Source organism: Haplochromis burtoni, unplaced genomic scaffold (genome assembly GCF_018398535.1).
Source record: "Haplochromis burtoni strain Fernald_Lab_line unplaced genomic scaffold, NCSU_Asbu1 Contig_85, whole genome shotgun sequence".
In the NCBI taxonomy this organism is placed as follows: domain Eukaryota; kingdom Metazoa; phylum Chordata; class Actinopteri; order Cichliformes; family Cichlidae; genus Haplochromis; species Haplochromis burtoni.
The window spans coordinates 49,784-65,592 of record NW_024582446.1 but is presented as its reverse complement, the minus strand read 5'-3'; the positions used below and the strand labels follow the sequence as shown (position 1 = coordinate 65,592).

At 41.0% G+C, this 15,809-nt stretch overlaps 1 protein-coding gene across 8 annotated transcripts in view; it reads left to right on the top strand.

Moving 5' to 3' along the window:
- Window positions 1-15,809, top strand: part of dnmt3ab (DNA (cytosine-5-)-methyltransferase 3 alpha b) — a 51,601-nt gene that overhangs the window by 15,006 nt on the left and 20,786 nt on the right. For 5 of the 8 annotated variants that reach the window (XM_042222365.1, XM_014334751.2, XM_042222366.1 and 2 more), the window contains 2 exons: window positions 4,441-4,487; window positions 5,126-5,272. In XM_042222365.1, coding sequence (XP_042078299.1) covers window positions 4,441-4,487; window positions 5,126-5,272 — 194 coding nt within the window. The remainder of the gene's footprint in view (window positions 1-4,440; window positions 4,488-5,125; window positions 5,273-15,809) is intronic. The other 3 variants (XM_042222369.1, XM_042222368.1, XM_014334752.2) reach the window with 1 other exon arrangement.

Sequence of the window (15,809 nt, the reverse complement as noted above, 5' to 3'; positions counted from 1 at the left end):
ACACTTGTGCATGCGCATGTATGATGTTAACATTTACCTTATTGCATTATACTCAACAGCATATCAGACTGCAAAATAATCCCAAAACAATCCATGCAGGGGGCTTATTAAGGTTTTAACTAAACATTTAAAATGTGTTGGTATATCCTTTTTAGAGTGGAGAGACCTTGGTGGGAGGCACTGCGGTCGATCAATAGTCAGCTAAACAGGGTTTCTGTTATCCATCTGGAGGGTACAGGAAGGACTTTAGCTCCAGCAGGAGTTGAACTGAGCTCCAGCAATACTAGAGCTGGAACCCACTCAAACTGGCAAAGTATACTCTCTGTGGGCAACATTAGCCAGCTCCTCATGCAAACCCAGTGACCTTGGCAGTGTGCATGCCTCACCGATTTGTTATATAGTCACTTATTCCCGATGAGGACAAGGAGACCAGTAGAGAGGGGTGGGGTCAGGGTGTGTGTGTGGGGGGGTGGTGGTGGTGGTGCAGCAAGTTCAGCCACACATGGAACCAACTTGAAGAGGCTGCTAAGAGAGCGGACTATTGTTTGGACAGGTTTGCAGGGTACTTCACTAACAATCCTGTGCAGAAAACACGCCATCAAAAGTTGTCCTTAACCTCTTAGGACTCGAGTGTTATGATAGTGTTTGGGCTTTAAAACAGCAGCTAGTTATGTGTACTCTGGCTGTGCCATCATGCTAATTCAGGCCACAGCTGCCTCAATGTTGTGTGTATGCTGCCCCGGTGTAATATCACTGAGCCAGGGCCCTTTTCGAAACACGTGCCTTCATTCAGATTAAACATAGTGAAAGTAATACACGAGCTTCTGGTTTGAGCTTCTGTGATGAAGCTGATTTTGGCTTGCTTATCAATGTTTCTGCAGCCACTGTGGCAGAAAAACTTTTCATAAATCATGAATCCCTGCTGCCAGGCTAGCGTTTCAGTTGGGTGATATCCATGCTCGCAGGCTAACCTCTCGCTGCTCCGCTGAACACAGGCAAACAATGCCTTTTAAGAATGAATAACATGCCGTTGTTGGTGTGCACCCCCAGACATTAAATCATGGCCAAGTTAATGGGAAATCCCAACTGGAGCTTTTACTGTGTTTGAAGCATTTTTATTAGACTGCGGTTTCAGTGCACGTTTCAGCAAATATTTTCAGTGCCATTTTTGACAGCTTTACCCCGCTGCTGTACCTCTCACTTACGGTTTCGCAACTTCCTCTGTACAGTTAGGCACTCTTTCCTGTGCAAAACACTGGACTTGCTGGTACTCTTTAGCGTCTTGAGCAGTAATAATATATCAGCGGTGGGTAAAGCATGATGATTTCATGTAATTGCGTGAATGTTTTTACAGATTTTTAAAAAGAAGAGTAGAATTTTCCAGTAGTAATGTTGGGAGGTTTGCATTTTTGGATCAAAATGCCATAATACAGCGGTTAGAGCTTTTCTTATATGAATATCTCCTCATTTCTTGGCAAGAATAGCACCCTGAAAAAATTTAGCTTCTTACACTGAGTTTCTGCCCACTTAAACCCACACATATCCATGATTAGTTGTCTTTTTGCTTATAAATGAAGGACTATAGTTGTTAGATTGACTCATCCACTTAAAATCTAAATATTGCTCAAAATTCTTGAACGCTTGCTTGTTCACAAAGATTCTTATTACTATATTATTACTGTAGCTGGTTATAGTTTGACCTAAGGCTGGGCCATATCATACCGTTCACGGTAATACCGGTATAATGTTGGGCAACGATAAGAAAATGAAATATCGCGATAGAATATGGGTAAAACGCACATGCGTAGTGCCTTTCTTTTCATACGCACATGGCGGAAAAAGCATGGCGGAGAATGAGAAGGGCGAAAGCGGATCGTTGAATGAAACGGATGAACCAGAATTGGTTTGTAAAAATGCTGCAACTTCAGTGGTGTGGAACTGGTTTAGCTTTCGTCTGTCAGACACACAACAAAGCACTATTTTTGGTAGAGCATGCTAGCGGGACGACGTTATTACCGTGTTCTTTGGAAAATACGGCACACTTAAAATCAATCCTTTGATTTTTCTGAAAATCAACAGTGCCCCTTATAATCCCGTGTGCCTTATTTATGAATTCTGGTTGTGTTTACTGACCTCGAAATGATTTTATGTCGTACAGGGCGCTCGAAAATCTGTCAAATATTTTAGTACGACTTTGCTAACCTACGAACCCGCACCGCTTGATGGATTGTCGGAGCATTACGGCTATCGTAGGCAGGAGCCTCGCAGAGTGATACGTACTGTGCTTCAACATAATATTATCGTATTGTGTGTGTATAACCTCTTTTTAAGTTTTATGGATATTATACATGGTTATGCTAAGGCCAATTTCCACTAGAAATGCCTTTTGGTTAAACTGTCAGCAAGGAATTTGCATTTGCACTGTTAAATTTTTATATAACTTTAATGCTCATAAAAACAGCTGCTTGTTTAAATAAAAATACATTGATGGGATTTTTTTTGCACTAATAAAGTTGTGGAGTTGTAAAGTATTTTGTCTAGTGTCAATTATATCGTCAGTTATATCGTTATCACAAATTTTCAAATGTATATCGTGATAAATATTTTTGGTCATATCGCCCTGCTCTAGTTTGACCTACTACTTACATTTGAACTACTTTTGTGCTGTTGTATAATTTAACGTGTGATATCATATTCTAAAAGTTGTACAGTGGCAATCAGACATTTTTAACCGCTGCATGAATGTAGTCTAGTAAACCGTACTAATAATCTGTAGGAAGTCCCTCAGAAATATTATATCAAAACTATCAATACTCATTTTTCTCATCGCCATGGATGCATGAGGGATTTCTTCTCTATAGTGTTGGCAGTGTTAAAGCCAGCTTGCAATTTTGGGGTGTCCAAGATAATGGAAATCCCAAAACGGTGCTTGTGTTGTACAGCGAGAGGCATTCAATGTAATCTTCAGTCTTCAGTCTTGCAACCGAAGATTATCTGGGACAAAAAAATTCTCACAGTGTCTAATATTTAGGACATTTCTAGCACAGCTTCACCTACTTCCAAGGTCTGTGGAGATAAGCAGTAGTTTTAGACAGGTTGACAATCCAGGAAAACCTGTGGTACTTCATTACGTATTGATCAAGTAAGCACTGGAGCTTCAACCTCTTTAATGTCTTCCAACCAGCCAGCAGGAATGCATCATGAAGTGATGTGTCTAAATGGTATCAGTGGATTTTAAAATGGGCTAAACCAATTGACTGGGACAACCAAGAAGGAAAAATAGTTGAGTTGTGGCAGCAGCAGCGTATTTGTATGAAGTGTCCCCCCCAGCTGTTATCCTGACTCCATCATGAAGAGTGTAGTGTGGAAAGGAATAAAAAAAAAAAACCAAACAATATATTTAAAATGGAAAACTAAAGATAGGCTTGGAAAGGCGTATCAAACAGAAGTCTATTAAACAGGTGTGTGCAGGTAACTGTGTAAGTGTGCGTGTGTGCGTGTAGGTGTGTGTGTTTATATGTGTGGACAAAGATATGACACTGCAGTTATCTTTTGGATAATTTAAGATGTCATTTGGACTGTAGCCAGCTGGCCTCAGCTGTCAGGTTTTCTTTTTATTCTTTTTTATTTTTCCATTAAATTGATTCAGTGGGGTTTATTAAAACAGTTCCAAATGTGAAAATAAATCTTTTAAAACTAAGAAAAAAAATAAAATAAAAATAAAAACTCCTACTGAATGAACTGTGAGGTGAAACCCTCCTGTTAGCTGTGAAGTCTGTGATCTTTGAATGCCCAAACTTAGCTTTGACAAAATTGTACTCAGCTAAGGTACAAAGTAAATTATTCACTCCTCAGCTTTAATACACAAAATAGGAGGCTGTTTTTTTCCTTCCAAAATAATGTTGAGAAGCACTGGCTATTGTGTCTCCTCACTACATACATCTCCATCTACACAAGACAACTGCAGGGAAATGAGAATCCTGTGTCGATCCATTTCAGGCTTTGGAGATTGGCGGGGAGATTATATACAGCCCCAGAGTCACAGACGTGAAGCAGTGTACTGTTGCCTTCAAAACTCACTCTCAGTAGTTAGGGAGGGGCCATGTTAATGGCAGCCAGCTGTGTTTCTCATGAAGGGGGGATATCAGGTCAGAAACACAACATTTGCAAGTAATCCTGGCCACCCTCCATCTTCATCATAATTTGGGCAGGCCCTCCGAATGTTCGGAGTGGCTATGGTATCTTTCAGCAGTTTATTAACTTGACTTTAATTTGATCAAACACGTCATTTATGGGGGTCAGATTAATATATGTATAATATGGCTCAGTGATGGACGAGAGCTCACTGAAGCTCAACATTGATACAGCGAAAGCCGATGCCAGCTCCCTCTCTCTTATGAATGATTCAGGCCATCCATTGTGTCACTGTCTTCTCTCTAGATGTGGAGCACAAGGAGGAGGATGGGAGTGATGCGGTAAAGACTGAGGTAAGATTTCTGTCCTGTTGTGTCTTTATTCTTTGGTTAATGTAGCTAAGGTGACTGTCCCACGTTGCAGAAGTGTAGCTTCATTGATTGAAGTGGGTGAATTACCTTGCTCGTGTCAAACCAGAAGTCAAACCGGTTGGGTTCTGAACTGAACATGGCAAAAATGAGAAGCTATTCCTTTAAACTTACTCATTAAACTTTTGCCACATGCCTTCCCATAAATGGAGCAAAGAAGCCTACACTGTATCAGCACCATTACACAAGTGGAGGCTATTCGTTTTCTTGCCTTTGGACTTATGAAAGAAATGGTACCTGATGGTGTATAAATTTGAAATATCAAATACACTTGGGAGCTTGTTGTATAAGTTGGTATTGTTGGCCTTGAGTCTGTTAGACATGGTGACATCATTTCTTCCTGCCTGACCAATCACCAGCATGCGAGACATCATATTTTTAGCAATGTAGTTAACCCCATCTTAAGTTTATTATTACCCAGTTGTTACCTAAATTGTTAATTTGCAGGTTGTAGCGACAGATCAGTCATTTTACTACAAATCTGGATGCTTCCTTATGACAGAAACTCTCAGAAGAAGAATCAAAAACAAATAGCTAACTTTTTTTTTTAACGCCTTAAACAGGGAGGTCGAGGCAGGCTGCGAGGGGGAGTTGGTTGGGAGATCAGCCTTCGTCAGAGGCCCATGCCCAGAATAACCTTCCAGGCTGGTGACCCTTATTACATTAGCAAGAGGACCAGAGAGGAGTTGCTGGCCAAGTGGAAGATGGAGGTGAGTACCCCAGCTCTGTCCCAGCCACCACAGACGGCAGGATGAGTGACAGGCGTTGACTAAAGCCGCCAGGGTAAAAGACAGAGCTCGTAGTGCATTCATGCTCTGCCAAGTGTATTTGATGGGTCATTTGATATCTCATGAAGGTACCATTTATTTCAGTGGATTTCCAGGCCTTTCTGGCTCAGTAGGCTCCTGTGTCTCCTGGCTTAGTTCTTGTGTCTTGCATTTGCAGAGAAGAAATCACACACAGCTGTGTAAATAGCATTCGTTTGGTGTGTTGATATGATTCATGCCTCCTGGATGAAAATGTGTTACATTTCGATTTGCATCATTCTGACTGCTTTTGGTGTGTTGAAGCTGAGCCAGCCAATGCAGTCTCCTAAGGACAGATTCTCCCTCTGTCTTTGTTAATATCAAATGTACTTTTAATTGGCTAGATCAGACTAAGTTTAGATTTAAGAAATGGTGTTTAAAAATTAAAGAAGTCCAGTGTGAGGATGATCTTGTAAGAGTAGTATTTTCAAAGCTTTCGCAGATGCTTATATATGGCACGGGTTCATAATTTAATGGGAAAGGATTCAGGAGTAAAAAAAGTAATTATCAGCATATTAACCCATTTTCTTCCTGTGTATTCAGTCAAATAGAAAAACAGTAGTGTATTATAGATGCACTTAAAAAAATTCTAGCAATGTATTTGTAAGGTTGTTAACAACTTGATGTGAAGACACTGCTTGACTCTGCCCACCATCTGCTCAGCTGTGCTGTGTACTTTGCTATTTGTACTGCAGAACGTATTATAGACAAAGTCAGAGTTCCTCTGCTGGACAAACACCAGCCGACTTTACTGCTTTGGAACGTAATCACAGTAGCAATCATTTCATCTTTCAACCCAACAGTTGCAGAGTAAATTTAATTTGTATATATAGCTATATGTAGCACTAAATCATAACAACAATCGCCTCAAGGTGTTTTGTAAAAGTAAAGCCCCCCTGACAGTATTGCCAAATCAAACATACTGAGCAACCAGCTGTAGCAATCCCTATTGAATAATGGGGCTGCCGAAAGTAGATTTTATAGTGGCATGTAAATGCATCATGAGTCGAAAAGAAGCACTCAGTGCATCATGGGAAGTCCCCCAGCAGCTTCAGTTGGTAGCAGCATAACTAAGGCCTCAGTCGCACAGGTCTTCAGACAGGTTTGCAACCCCCTGCCAATCTCCAGTCGGTAGAGAAAAATGTGTATGCCCTGACAGGTTGCTGAGTGGTTCCTCGAGGTTGCTGGCTGCTACTGGGTGAGATTGGATGCAAAGAAGGTGCTGCATCAAAAACCTAATTGGTTTGTTCAGCAGCAGATTTCTGTGGCTGTGGTTGCATGGATTTGCAAAAATGTGGTTGCAAAACTTGAAAAAGTTCTACTTTTGCAAAGTGCAAAAGTAGAACTTTTGCTATTCAAGTAAAAGTTGTCCCTTTTTGCTGAAACCAACACACTTCAAAAGATGCAACTTTTACTGTGAAAATAAATGGTTTCCTTTTTATTGTTTGCATTCCACTCTTCACAGACTCCCTATGGTTTAGCATGTAGTTGGAGTGCTTTTAGACAAGCTGACCTCTTCTGTATGGGCGACTGCAGCGAAATACTAGCAACCAAAGCAGTTGTAAGAAAATTTTTTGCATGTCATCATCTTTTTGACTAATTGCATATATATTTTTTCTGACCAGGCGGTCGCCATTCAGTCTCTAGGGGATTAAGGGAAGGTCCAGGGTCACCGAGTACAGCGCTAACTCTAAGCTTTATCAAATATGATAGTTAGAGAGCATGCTTGTTTACCAAATGCAAACTGGGAGGTTCCACAGGTGAAGTGCCTGAAAGCTGAAGGGTCTGCCTCCCATTCTACTTTTAGTCTACACTCTGAGAGTGAACTGCTCTAATACAAAAAAATATGTTGGAGGCTGATGATTCAGGACTTTGTCAGAATAAGGATTTCAAAGTCATTCCTGGATTTAGAAGGAAGCCAATAAAGAGAAGCTGAAATAGGAGAAATATGATCTGTTTTTATGGTCCCTGATAGTACTCTTGCTGAATCAAACAGCATTTGCAAACCAGGAATTTCCACTTGTCTAATTTTACTGTTGGATGATGTTGCATTGTGGTACAGTTGGCCTTCCTTTTTTTCTTATTTTTGCCAGAACCAGTGGCCACTTCCAAATAAAGGAGGGGATTTTTACGCAGGTTTTATGAAGACCTCTGTGCTACCTGTTAACAGACTTCAAACAATATTTTATATCCATTAACTACACTCAGAACAATCACACAGCTTGCTCTTTTATCTTCTGGCAAATATTTATCCTTGATTTTTCTTTTTAGAACATTTATCATCTGTGAATGATGATAGATCATCCTTCATCATTGTAAAATTCTCCACATTGCTTACTTAATCCTCATAGTAATGTGATGGCACCTACCTTCATCTGTTACATAATGGGGAGTCTTCCATTTCTTCTGCTGCTCGCTTCTCCCTCTGCTCTCCTCGGGACCGTAAAAGTGTCTCCAGAGAGAAAATATTGCCAAATTAGTCCTACAAGTGAAATGTCATAAAATACAAAGTGGGTAGTTCACATTTTCCAAACAGAGGTGGATACTCTTGAAGAAGTAGCTGTACAAGACAGGGATTTACGGGGATTTGCAAGATGCAAATTTTGAATGTACCTGCTCCCCCCCCCTTCCCCATCCTTTTCTTATCTGGCTTTTTGCAAGCTTTGAACTCATTTGCATAAAAGGGTGATTTGTTTTGACATAAAAGCCCTTTCTTGATATGATTCATATCCCGTAATTTTGGTTCTGCTCTTGCTACAAAGATCTTTGCTGTTGCATTCTGCTGCAACAGGGGCCATATGTTGTTGAAAGGCTGTCTTGCACTTTCTCCAGGATCCCTGTTTGTTTCATTTGCCCTGTGTTACAGTGGACTTCTCGGTCTCTCCCTCTCCTTTTCCCTGCTCCATTCTTCCAAGGACCCCTCCCCCAGCTATGGAAATGAACTCTGTGCTATGGATATGAGGGTGAAGATGAGGTTTGCAGCAAATTTCCAACCCTGCTTGCAAGAGAGCCTCTTGGCTCCTTGCCAAAACTTTGCAAGTCCTCTCTAGCCAACCAGCGTTCCTGTCGGCAATCACCTGACCCTGAATTCCCAGACAAAGAAATGTTCATGCTTTCTTTTTTTAAGCGATCTCTCCTACGCCAAGAGTGGGGGTGGAAAAAAAACTTCAGCCCCACACTGGATTATGAGGGTTGCACGCTGGCGTGTATGGGTATGTGCACTGCATTGTTTGTTTGATAACACAGGGGGATAGTGTGCATGTCTGATTAGCCTGCTTACAGCGAGGGGAATATGCTGACTTCAGGTATTTCCACGAGAATTGTTGTGGACCATCTGCTCTGCACGGCTTAAAGGGAAACGTCTCTTTAAAAAGGAAGAGGGAGCAGGGAGCTTTAGCCGTGTTTGGGAAAAAGTTGATTGGCATGAAAAAAACTTTTTCCCGTGGGTTGAATACTTGCTCAAACTATTTCCTGCTTCAGAGCAGCAGCTAGAAATGTTAGAATAGCATTGTTTTTAGAGGTGAAGTATATTTAACTTTTGAAAAAAATGTTTGTTTTTTATTTCCTCAGTGCCGGTATCCTTCACCTTACATAACATGCACCTAGAAAAAGTGTGAAGTGAAGTTGTTGTGTAGGCCTCAAAGCCCTTTTCTTCCTATCTTTGTGCACTTTGTTCTGTTTGACTCCTAACATAGATTACTGTAAAAACTCAATCCCTTAGAAATATTTTAAGTGGCTTTTTTTGTTAACAACTCTAGTTGTGGATTAATGGAGAAGTTGATTTATGTATTCATGGGTAGCTCTGTAAAATTCCTAATTATCTCTTAAAGGGATGTAATACAATGAGAAACAGATGGCCTTTTTTAAAACGTATTTTCTGGGCGATGTGACCCCCCGCACCCCCTCTTCCGAGGACACTCATGTTGTAGGGATCAGTGCTAAAAACAGCCTAATGAAAGCAGTAGCCGCTGAACCTGACATTTGTGCATTTTTGCAAAGTATTTCCACGCTAAAAGCTTTTTCAAAGCTTAGGATCAGATTATTCTCCATTTGGAGTTAACTACACCTGTTGTGGCTTTAGTTTTTATTATTTTGCTGCAGTTCTGCTCAGCAGATAAGCTTAGGTCTTTGCACTGAAAAGACATCTCACTGCATTATCCATCACACAGTCACACAAATGAGTCCCCGCTGTGCCTCCCCTGCCTGTTGCGCATGACAGACTACTGCATTCAAAGGTCACACTCTTTTGTGTTGTTTCAAAGGCTCAGTGTAATTTTTGTGACAGTGTATTTCATCTAATGTTTAGGATACCTGATTGTTTTGACTAAATGGCATTTTTTCTTGAAGTTTTAACACGCTTCTCTCTGTTATCAGATTTGATTTTCTCTTTGTAGCTGGATCATATTATTTTTAACATGCACAGTGTTGTTTCATCTCAGCAACTGCACTTTTAAATCTTTGACCCGTAAATACTGAGACGTCTATAACTTGTAAAGTTAATAACCATATAATAGACAGTTGCTGACTGCAGCTATGCAGTAAAAGTGACCTTTTTGTTAACAAGTGCTGCCAGATTTGATAGTAAAGTATCATCTGCACACCCCAGAGACCAATATCACTTCTCTTTTTTTTCTTCCTCCGTTGCAGTGCACTCTGTCACCCCTTGAGCCCTCAGGGTATCATGCAGCACAGCCTCTAAGTCTGATTATCCCTTATTGTGCGCCCAACATGTCTCCACAGTCTGCCAAGTGGCCTGCAGAGCTTCTGTTTTCTCTCTGCTCATAACAAAGTCCACGATCACTGGAAGCTTAGTCTTGCATGATACTTTAGAACATTTAACATCGTTTTTTGGAGGGCGGGGGAAGGGGGATTGTGTAGTTGTTTTCAGCACATTTATTTTGCAGTGTTTTTACAACTACAGTATGTCTGCTGTCATTTTTGGTATTGTTGTTCAGCACGGCGTGACAGCGGATATATGGTATTTCTGGTATCTGGTATTTCTAAGCTGTCAGTGACAGGCAGGCGTGTGTAAGTGATAAAGACCGCATTGTGTCTCTGCTACCTCCTTTCGTATTTTCCCCTTTAGACTCTGAGGGCCTGTCTTGCTGGTGGAGCTGCACACACACTGTGAGGCCCCCAAAAGGGGGCAAGACAAATATCTGGTTCTTATAGCCACTGTACTTTCTCTCCTCCCCCCACTAGCATTTTCAGCGTCACTTTCTCATTGGCTCCGAGGAGAAGGAGTCATGGAGACAGCCGAGTCCTAAAAACACAAAAACGAATGCAGGAAAAAGGTGCTTCATTGGCTTTTACAGATAACTCTGTATACCTGCAATTACCAGTCAACAAATATGAAGAAACTCACTGTGCCAGTTTAATTCATTAAACCAAGACTAACTAACCTTCCAGTTAGTCTTAAGTCAGCTCATTTCGTCACAGCTACACCAGTGACTGCCCTCCTCACTTGCCCATAACAACACGGATTATTCCACCACAAACTATGTCAGCTTAACTGGCATTTGGTAGTTTTTGTATTTTACCAACTGGAACCGCACATTCACGCAGGGCTCTCGAACACTAACTTCAGTGTTCTTGTACTGGAGCCAAGAGGCCTAACACATATGGCCGAGGGCATCCATCCCGCACTACAGTACAGATATTTATAAACCACAGCAGAGCCTCTTGATTGAAGAGCACATGTTTCTACTCTTCTGCGCCGACACCCCTCCCCATGCTCGGCACTACCTCCCCTTAAAGGCGCTATTGTTTACTAGTCACACTGGGGGAGAGGACGGAGCGTTGTGCTATACTCTCTCTCAGCCTCTCTGCTGTTTGACTTTTTTCCCTCCTCTTCCCACAGAGCCTCTGAGTGAGATATGAGAACCTGAGAAACACTTGAGCAAAAGTAAGCACAGCTGTGCAGCACTGCTCTCACGTGGAGCCTATAGTATGACCAGCACGTGTTTACATATGGTACTGCATATATTCTGTGTGTGACAAAGGAAAAGAAAGAAAGGAAGAAGAAAGTTAGCACGTGTTCGCAGTACAGTCCTACTGGGTGTGTGTTTGAGAGAGAGAGAGAGAGAGAGAGAGAGAGAGAGAGAGAGAGAGAGAGACATCAGAATGAGTGCAGCTGTTGGGGATTTGCTGTGAGAGGCTTAAGTCCCGGCTGTGTCTCGTCCTCTCTGATCGACCTAGCGGTTCAGTGTCAGGTACCACAAACCAAGTGAACGATACACTGCAGGTCTGTACACTATAGAGTTATTGTATTCAGTGCTGCTGATGAATAGGTCTCATACGCAGAGATAAAGACGCGTTTGCAAAGGCTACCATTCTGCATTTACACAGCAGAAATGAGGTGTGCCTCTTATGTTCTATAGCTAAATAGCTTCAAATCCGTCAGCCTCTGTACAGCTATATCTATATCTGAGGGAAGCATTTCATGCATGACCAGATTTATGGAAGACTGGGCTGCGTAACAAATTGTTACCCTTGTGAGTAAAAAACTGTGTCCATAGAAGTTGTTGGCAGTTTTACATTTTTTTTTTAATTTTTTTTTACTTCTTTGATATATTGCGTCTATATTTCCTTGAGGTTAGTAAGACCCCCCCCCCAAAAAAAACCCCAACAAAAAACAAAAAGAAACATCACACCACCCCCTATAAGCAAGCACTTTGTGACGGTAGGAAGGAAATACACTCTTCTAACATGAGGAAACCTTTACCACAAGCAGGATCAGGAAGGGGCAGCCATCTGCTGTGACCGGTTGGGCATGACAGGAGGAAGACAGGACAAAAGATTCACGATGGGAGAGATATTTAATAATTAATAAAGATTAAATGTGATTTAGTGATGTATTAACAGAGGTAGTGAAAACAGACTGAATGAGCAACAGGAAGCCCCCCCTAGCAGCCTAAGCCTGTTGCAGCATTACTAAAGAAGGGTTCAGTGTCACCTGATCCATCCCTTGCAGCGTTCAGGATCAACTGAAGGCTCTTCAAGGAGTTTTTAAAGCAACCTGATTATAACGAATTACAGTAGCTCAGCCTAGAAGTGAGGCACAGGTTACACATCATTTATCTACCTTTGTTTATTTTCAATTAATTTTTTAACTTGAAAATGTCAAACTGTGCCTATTTTTGTGGTTTAAGAATGTTGCAAATTGATAAATACTCACTTAAAGGACGTTGGTAAATGATTAAGCTTCAGTTTAACACTTCAGTAGGTTGTCCATCAAACACAAACCACACAGTGTTATCAGGCTAAAGGGTCGCACACCCATGTTTAGCTGCAAAGCGTGGGGGTTTCTGCTCTGATAGTCAAGAGGTATGTTATATGAGGATTTGGTTCAAATAAGCTAGATTTTTCACAGCGTTTTGAGAAATATTGTAGTAAATGAAGTTAAGACAGCAAATATTTGAAATCTTGATGTTTCATCATTGCTTGGCTGATTTTTTTTTTTTGCAAGTACCTGGGTTTCCTGTGCTTCATTACATATCTTGACAAGTTGGTGGGGTATTAGTTAAGTTATTAGCTAGTGCTACTAGAGCTGGGCGATATGAGATTTTTTCATATCACGATATGTTTTTTTCATTTCAGGCGATAACGATATCTATCACGATATAAGCCAAATAACTATATTTGTAAGATTTAAATGTGCCGTTGCTCACAAGTAAAATGTGAAATAATCAGCAGCTTGTTTTTATTTAAATATTTATTTCCCATAATAAGTTCAACAGGGTAGATGTACTTAAGGAACATGAGACTTTTTCAGATAAATAAAGGCAAATATTGCAAACTACACAAAAGGCAGCCGCTAAAGCGTTTAAGTTTCAAAATAGAACAAACGAAACAGACTAAATTGTCAATTCCACTTAGAAACAAAATATTAATTCTAAAAATAAATCTTAGTTTGTTTTACAGAAGAACAGACAAAACTGACTAACTTTTGTCAATATCAAATAAACTGAGAACTAAAAGGAAATTCTCAATCTCTCCTTGTTGTATAGCTGAGCTTTTCAAACAGTTTTAACAGTTACTTTAGTCTGACAAAAGCCGAATGACGAATTAGCGCTTCCAGTCAGAGACTGAGGCTACGTCCACACGTACACGGGTATTTTTGAAAACGGAGATTTTCCGTTTTCGTTTTAAAAAATAATCCCGTCCACACATAAAGGCAGAAATGAAGGAAAACGCTGCTATGAACATGCCAAAGCAGCAGGTGGCGCTAGATTCCTAACCGTGCAGAAATGTTGGCCAATCAGAAGTCTAGAAGCCTCGGTGGGAAAAAGTAAACAAAGCTGGGGCATAGAAGCAGAACCGAGCCGTATGTGTGGAGGGACAGTAACTGTGTGTATATGTAAGCATTTAAACACTGCAGAGAGTAGAATTAACAGTAACAGTATTGTAGAAATTCATTTCACCGAAACAATAACGTGGCGCGCAGTGTGACGCATGCACCAGTTTATTGTATTTCCAGACTTGCTTTCGGCACAATTTACAGTGCACGCTACTCTGTTTTTTGTCAGACTTGAAATAGCCGAAATACCTTCACACTACGGAACTTCTATGGCTCTTCCGTTCGACAATCTCTCCGGCGTTGGAACCATCATCTGTTTTCTCTTCGGTCACGCTCGGTTGATTTTTCTAGTCGGCACACTCATTTCCTCCATTACGCGCTGGCTCCATTACCCGCTGGCTGCTTCCCAAACAAACACACGTGCGGCTTGGCACTTGTGCTGTACGTAACAAGTCACGCGACGTGACGCTGCGGCTGTGATTGGTTCGGCTCTGCGCTACTTAATTTGGATTGGCTGACCTTTTTTTTTTTTTTTTTTTTTTTTTTTTTTGAGGACAAGAGCGGCGAGGTCTATCGCGATAGCTTAATTTCTCTATCGAGTAAAAGTTATATCGCGATACATATCGTTATCGTTCTATCGCCCAGCTCTAAGTGCTACCATGCTGAAAAAGACAGCTGCTAATTCGCCACAAGTAACATATAAACAAAGTATCACTCACTAAAACTGGTGCTCAGAATTTTTGAAAAGGTACAATTATTTGCACAGCAAGTCAGTATTTGTCACACAGTTGTGGGGCTGGGAGATATGGCCTAAAATCCATATCATGGTATAATTTGAAGCATGTGCGGTAACGATATATATTGCGATATATTCTTTTCTTCTGTATAACGTATTTTACAAAGTATAAGGCACACTTAAAATCCTTCAATTTTCTCAAAAATCGACAGTGTGCCTTATGTATGAATTCTGGTTGTGCTTACTGACCTCGAACCGATTTTATGTGGTACACGGCGCTCAAAAATCTGTCAAAAATGTTTTAGTACGACTTTGGTAAGCTATGAAGCCACACCGCCTCGGAGCATTACGGCTACCGTAGTCAGGAGCCTGGTAATCTGGGTCCAAAACTCCATCTTCTTCAGGTCCCAAAGTCAAAGGAACACTGCGGCATTACTGACAGTTAAAAACTGTCTAAATTATTTCATCTTTAATAAAATGATCAGCGTTGCTGCTTTACCAGTTGTAACAATTAAGTTTAACATCCAGGCATCCATGAAAACAGAATTTATTAAATTCAACGGAGTTAGAAGTTAGCAGGAAGTTAGCTCGCTGGTTTCCACCTAAACATGACATGCCATGTTCTGACTGAGAGATATCTGAAGAAATTCAAACGTACAGCTCTGCTATCACTTCCAACATAAATGAAGACAGAAAACTAAGCAGTGACGTTTGTAGGGTTACTGAAGTTGGACTAGCTGGTATATAATGATGTGCTACGTGATTGCTAGCAAAACAGCTATGTTAGCATAACATTAGCACAGTGAAGCTGAAGGATGAACGTTAACTTTTTTCCACTCGATAAAAGTTAACATGAGGGTTCTGCTGGTTAGGGACAAATGCAATTGCATAGCGGGATGCTATAAACGGACCAAACTTCAGTCAGGAGAACAACTAAGATAATCCATCCACAATACGAGGTTAGTCATTAATATACAGCAACAGCATGGGAATAGAGCAGCTGCGAGGGAATTCGGCATTAATGAATCAATGTTAGGGAAGTGGAGGAAGCGCAGTTTTTGACTTTCCTCATATTCCAGAAGTGCTTTGTCTCTTTGCTATTACTGTCGCCCGGTGTTCTGGGAATCCATCCTACCTGAAAAAACATCCTACCCAATGTTAGATGATGTTGTTTGCAGCCGCTGCAACCAAGCGCAGCTTGATAATGACACCATCAACATGTGCTATTGCGGTAGAGCGGTATAGTAAAAATCTACTGCTGGCCAAATTTATATCGTTCCTACCTATACCGTTTATACCGCCCACCCCTACACAGTTGCATGAAAAGACACAAAATGAGAGATGCAGATGAAGTCTGGAACATAGCTAGCTGTTACAGCTCCGTCCACCTGTAATTTTAAGGCTTA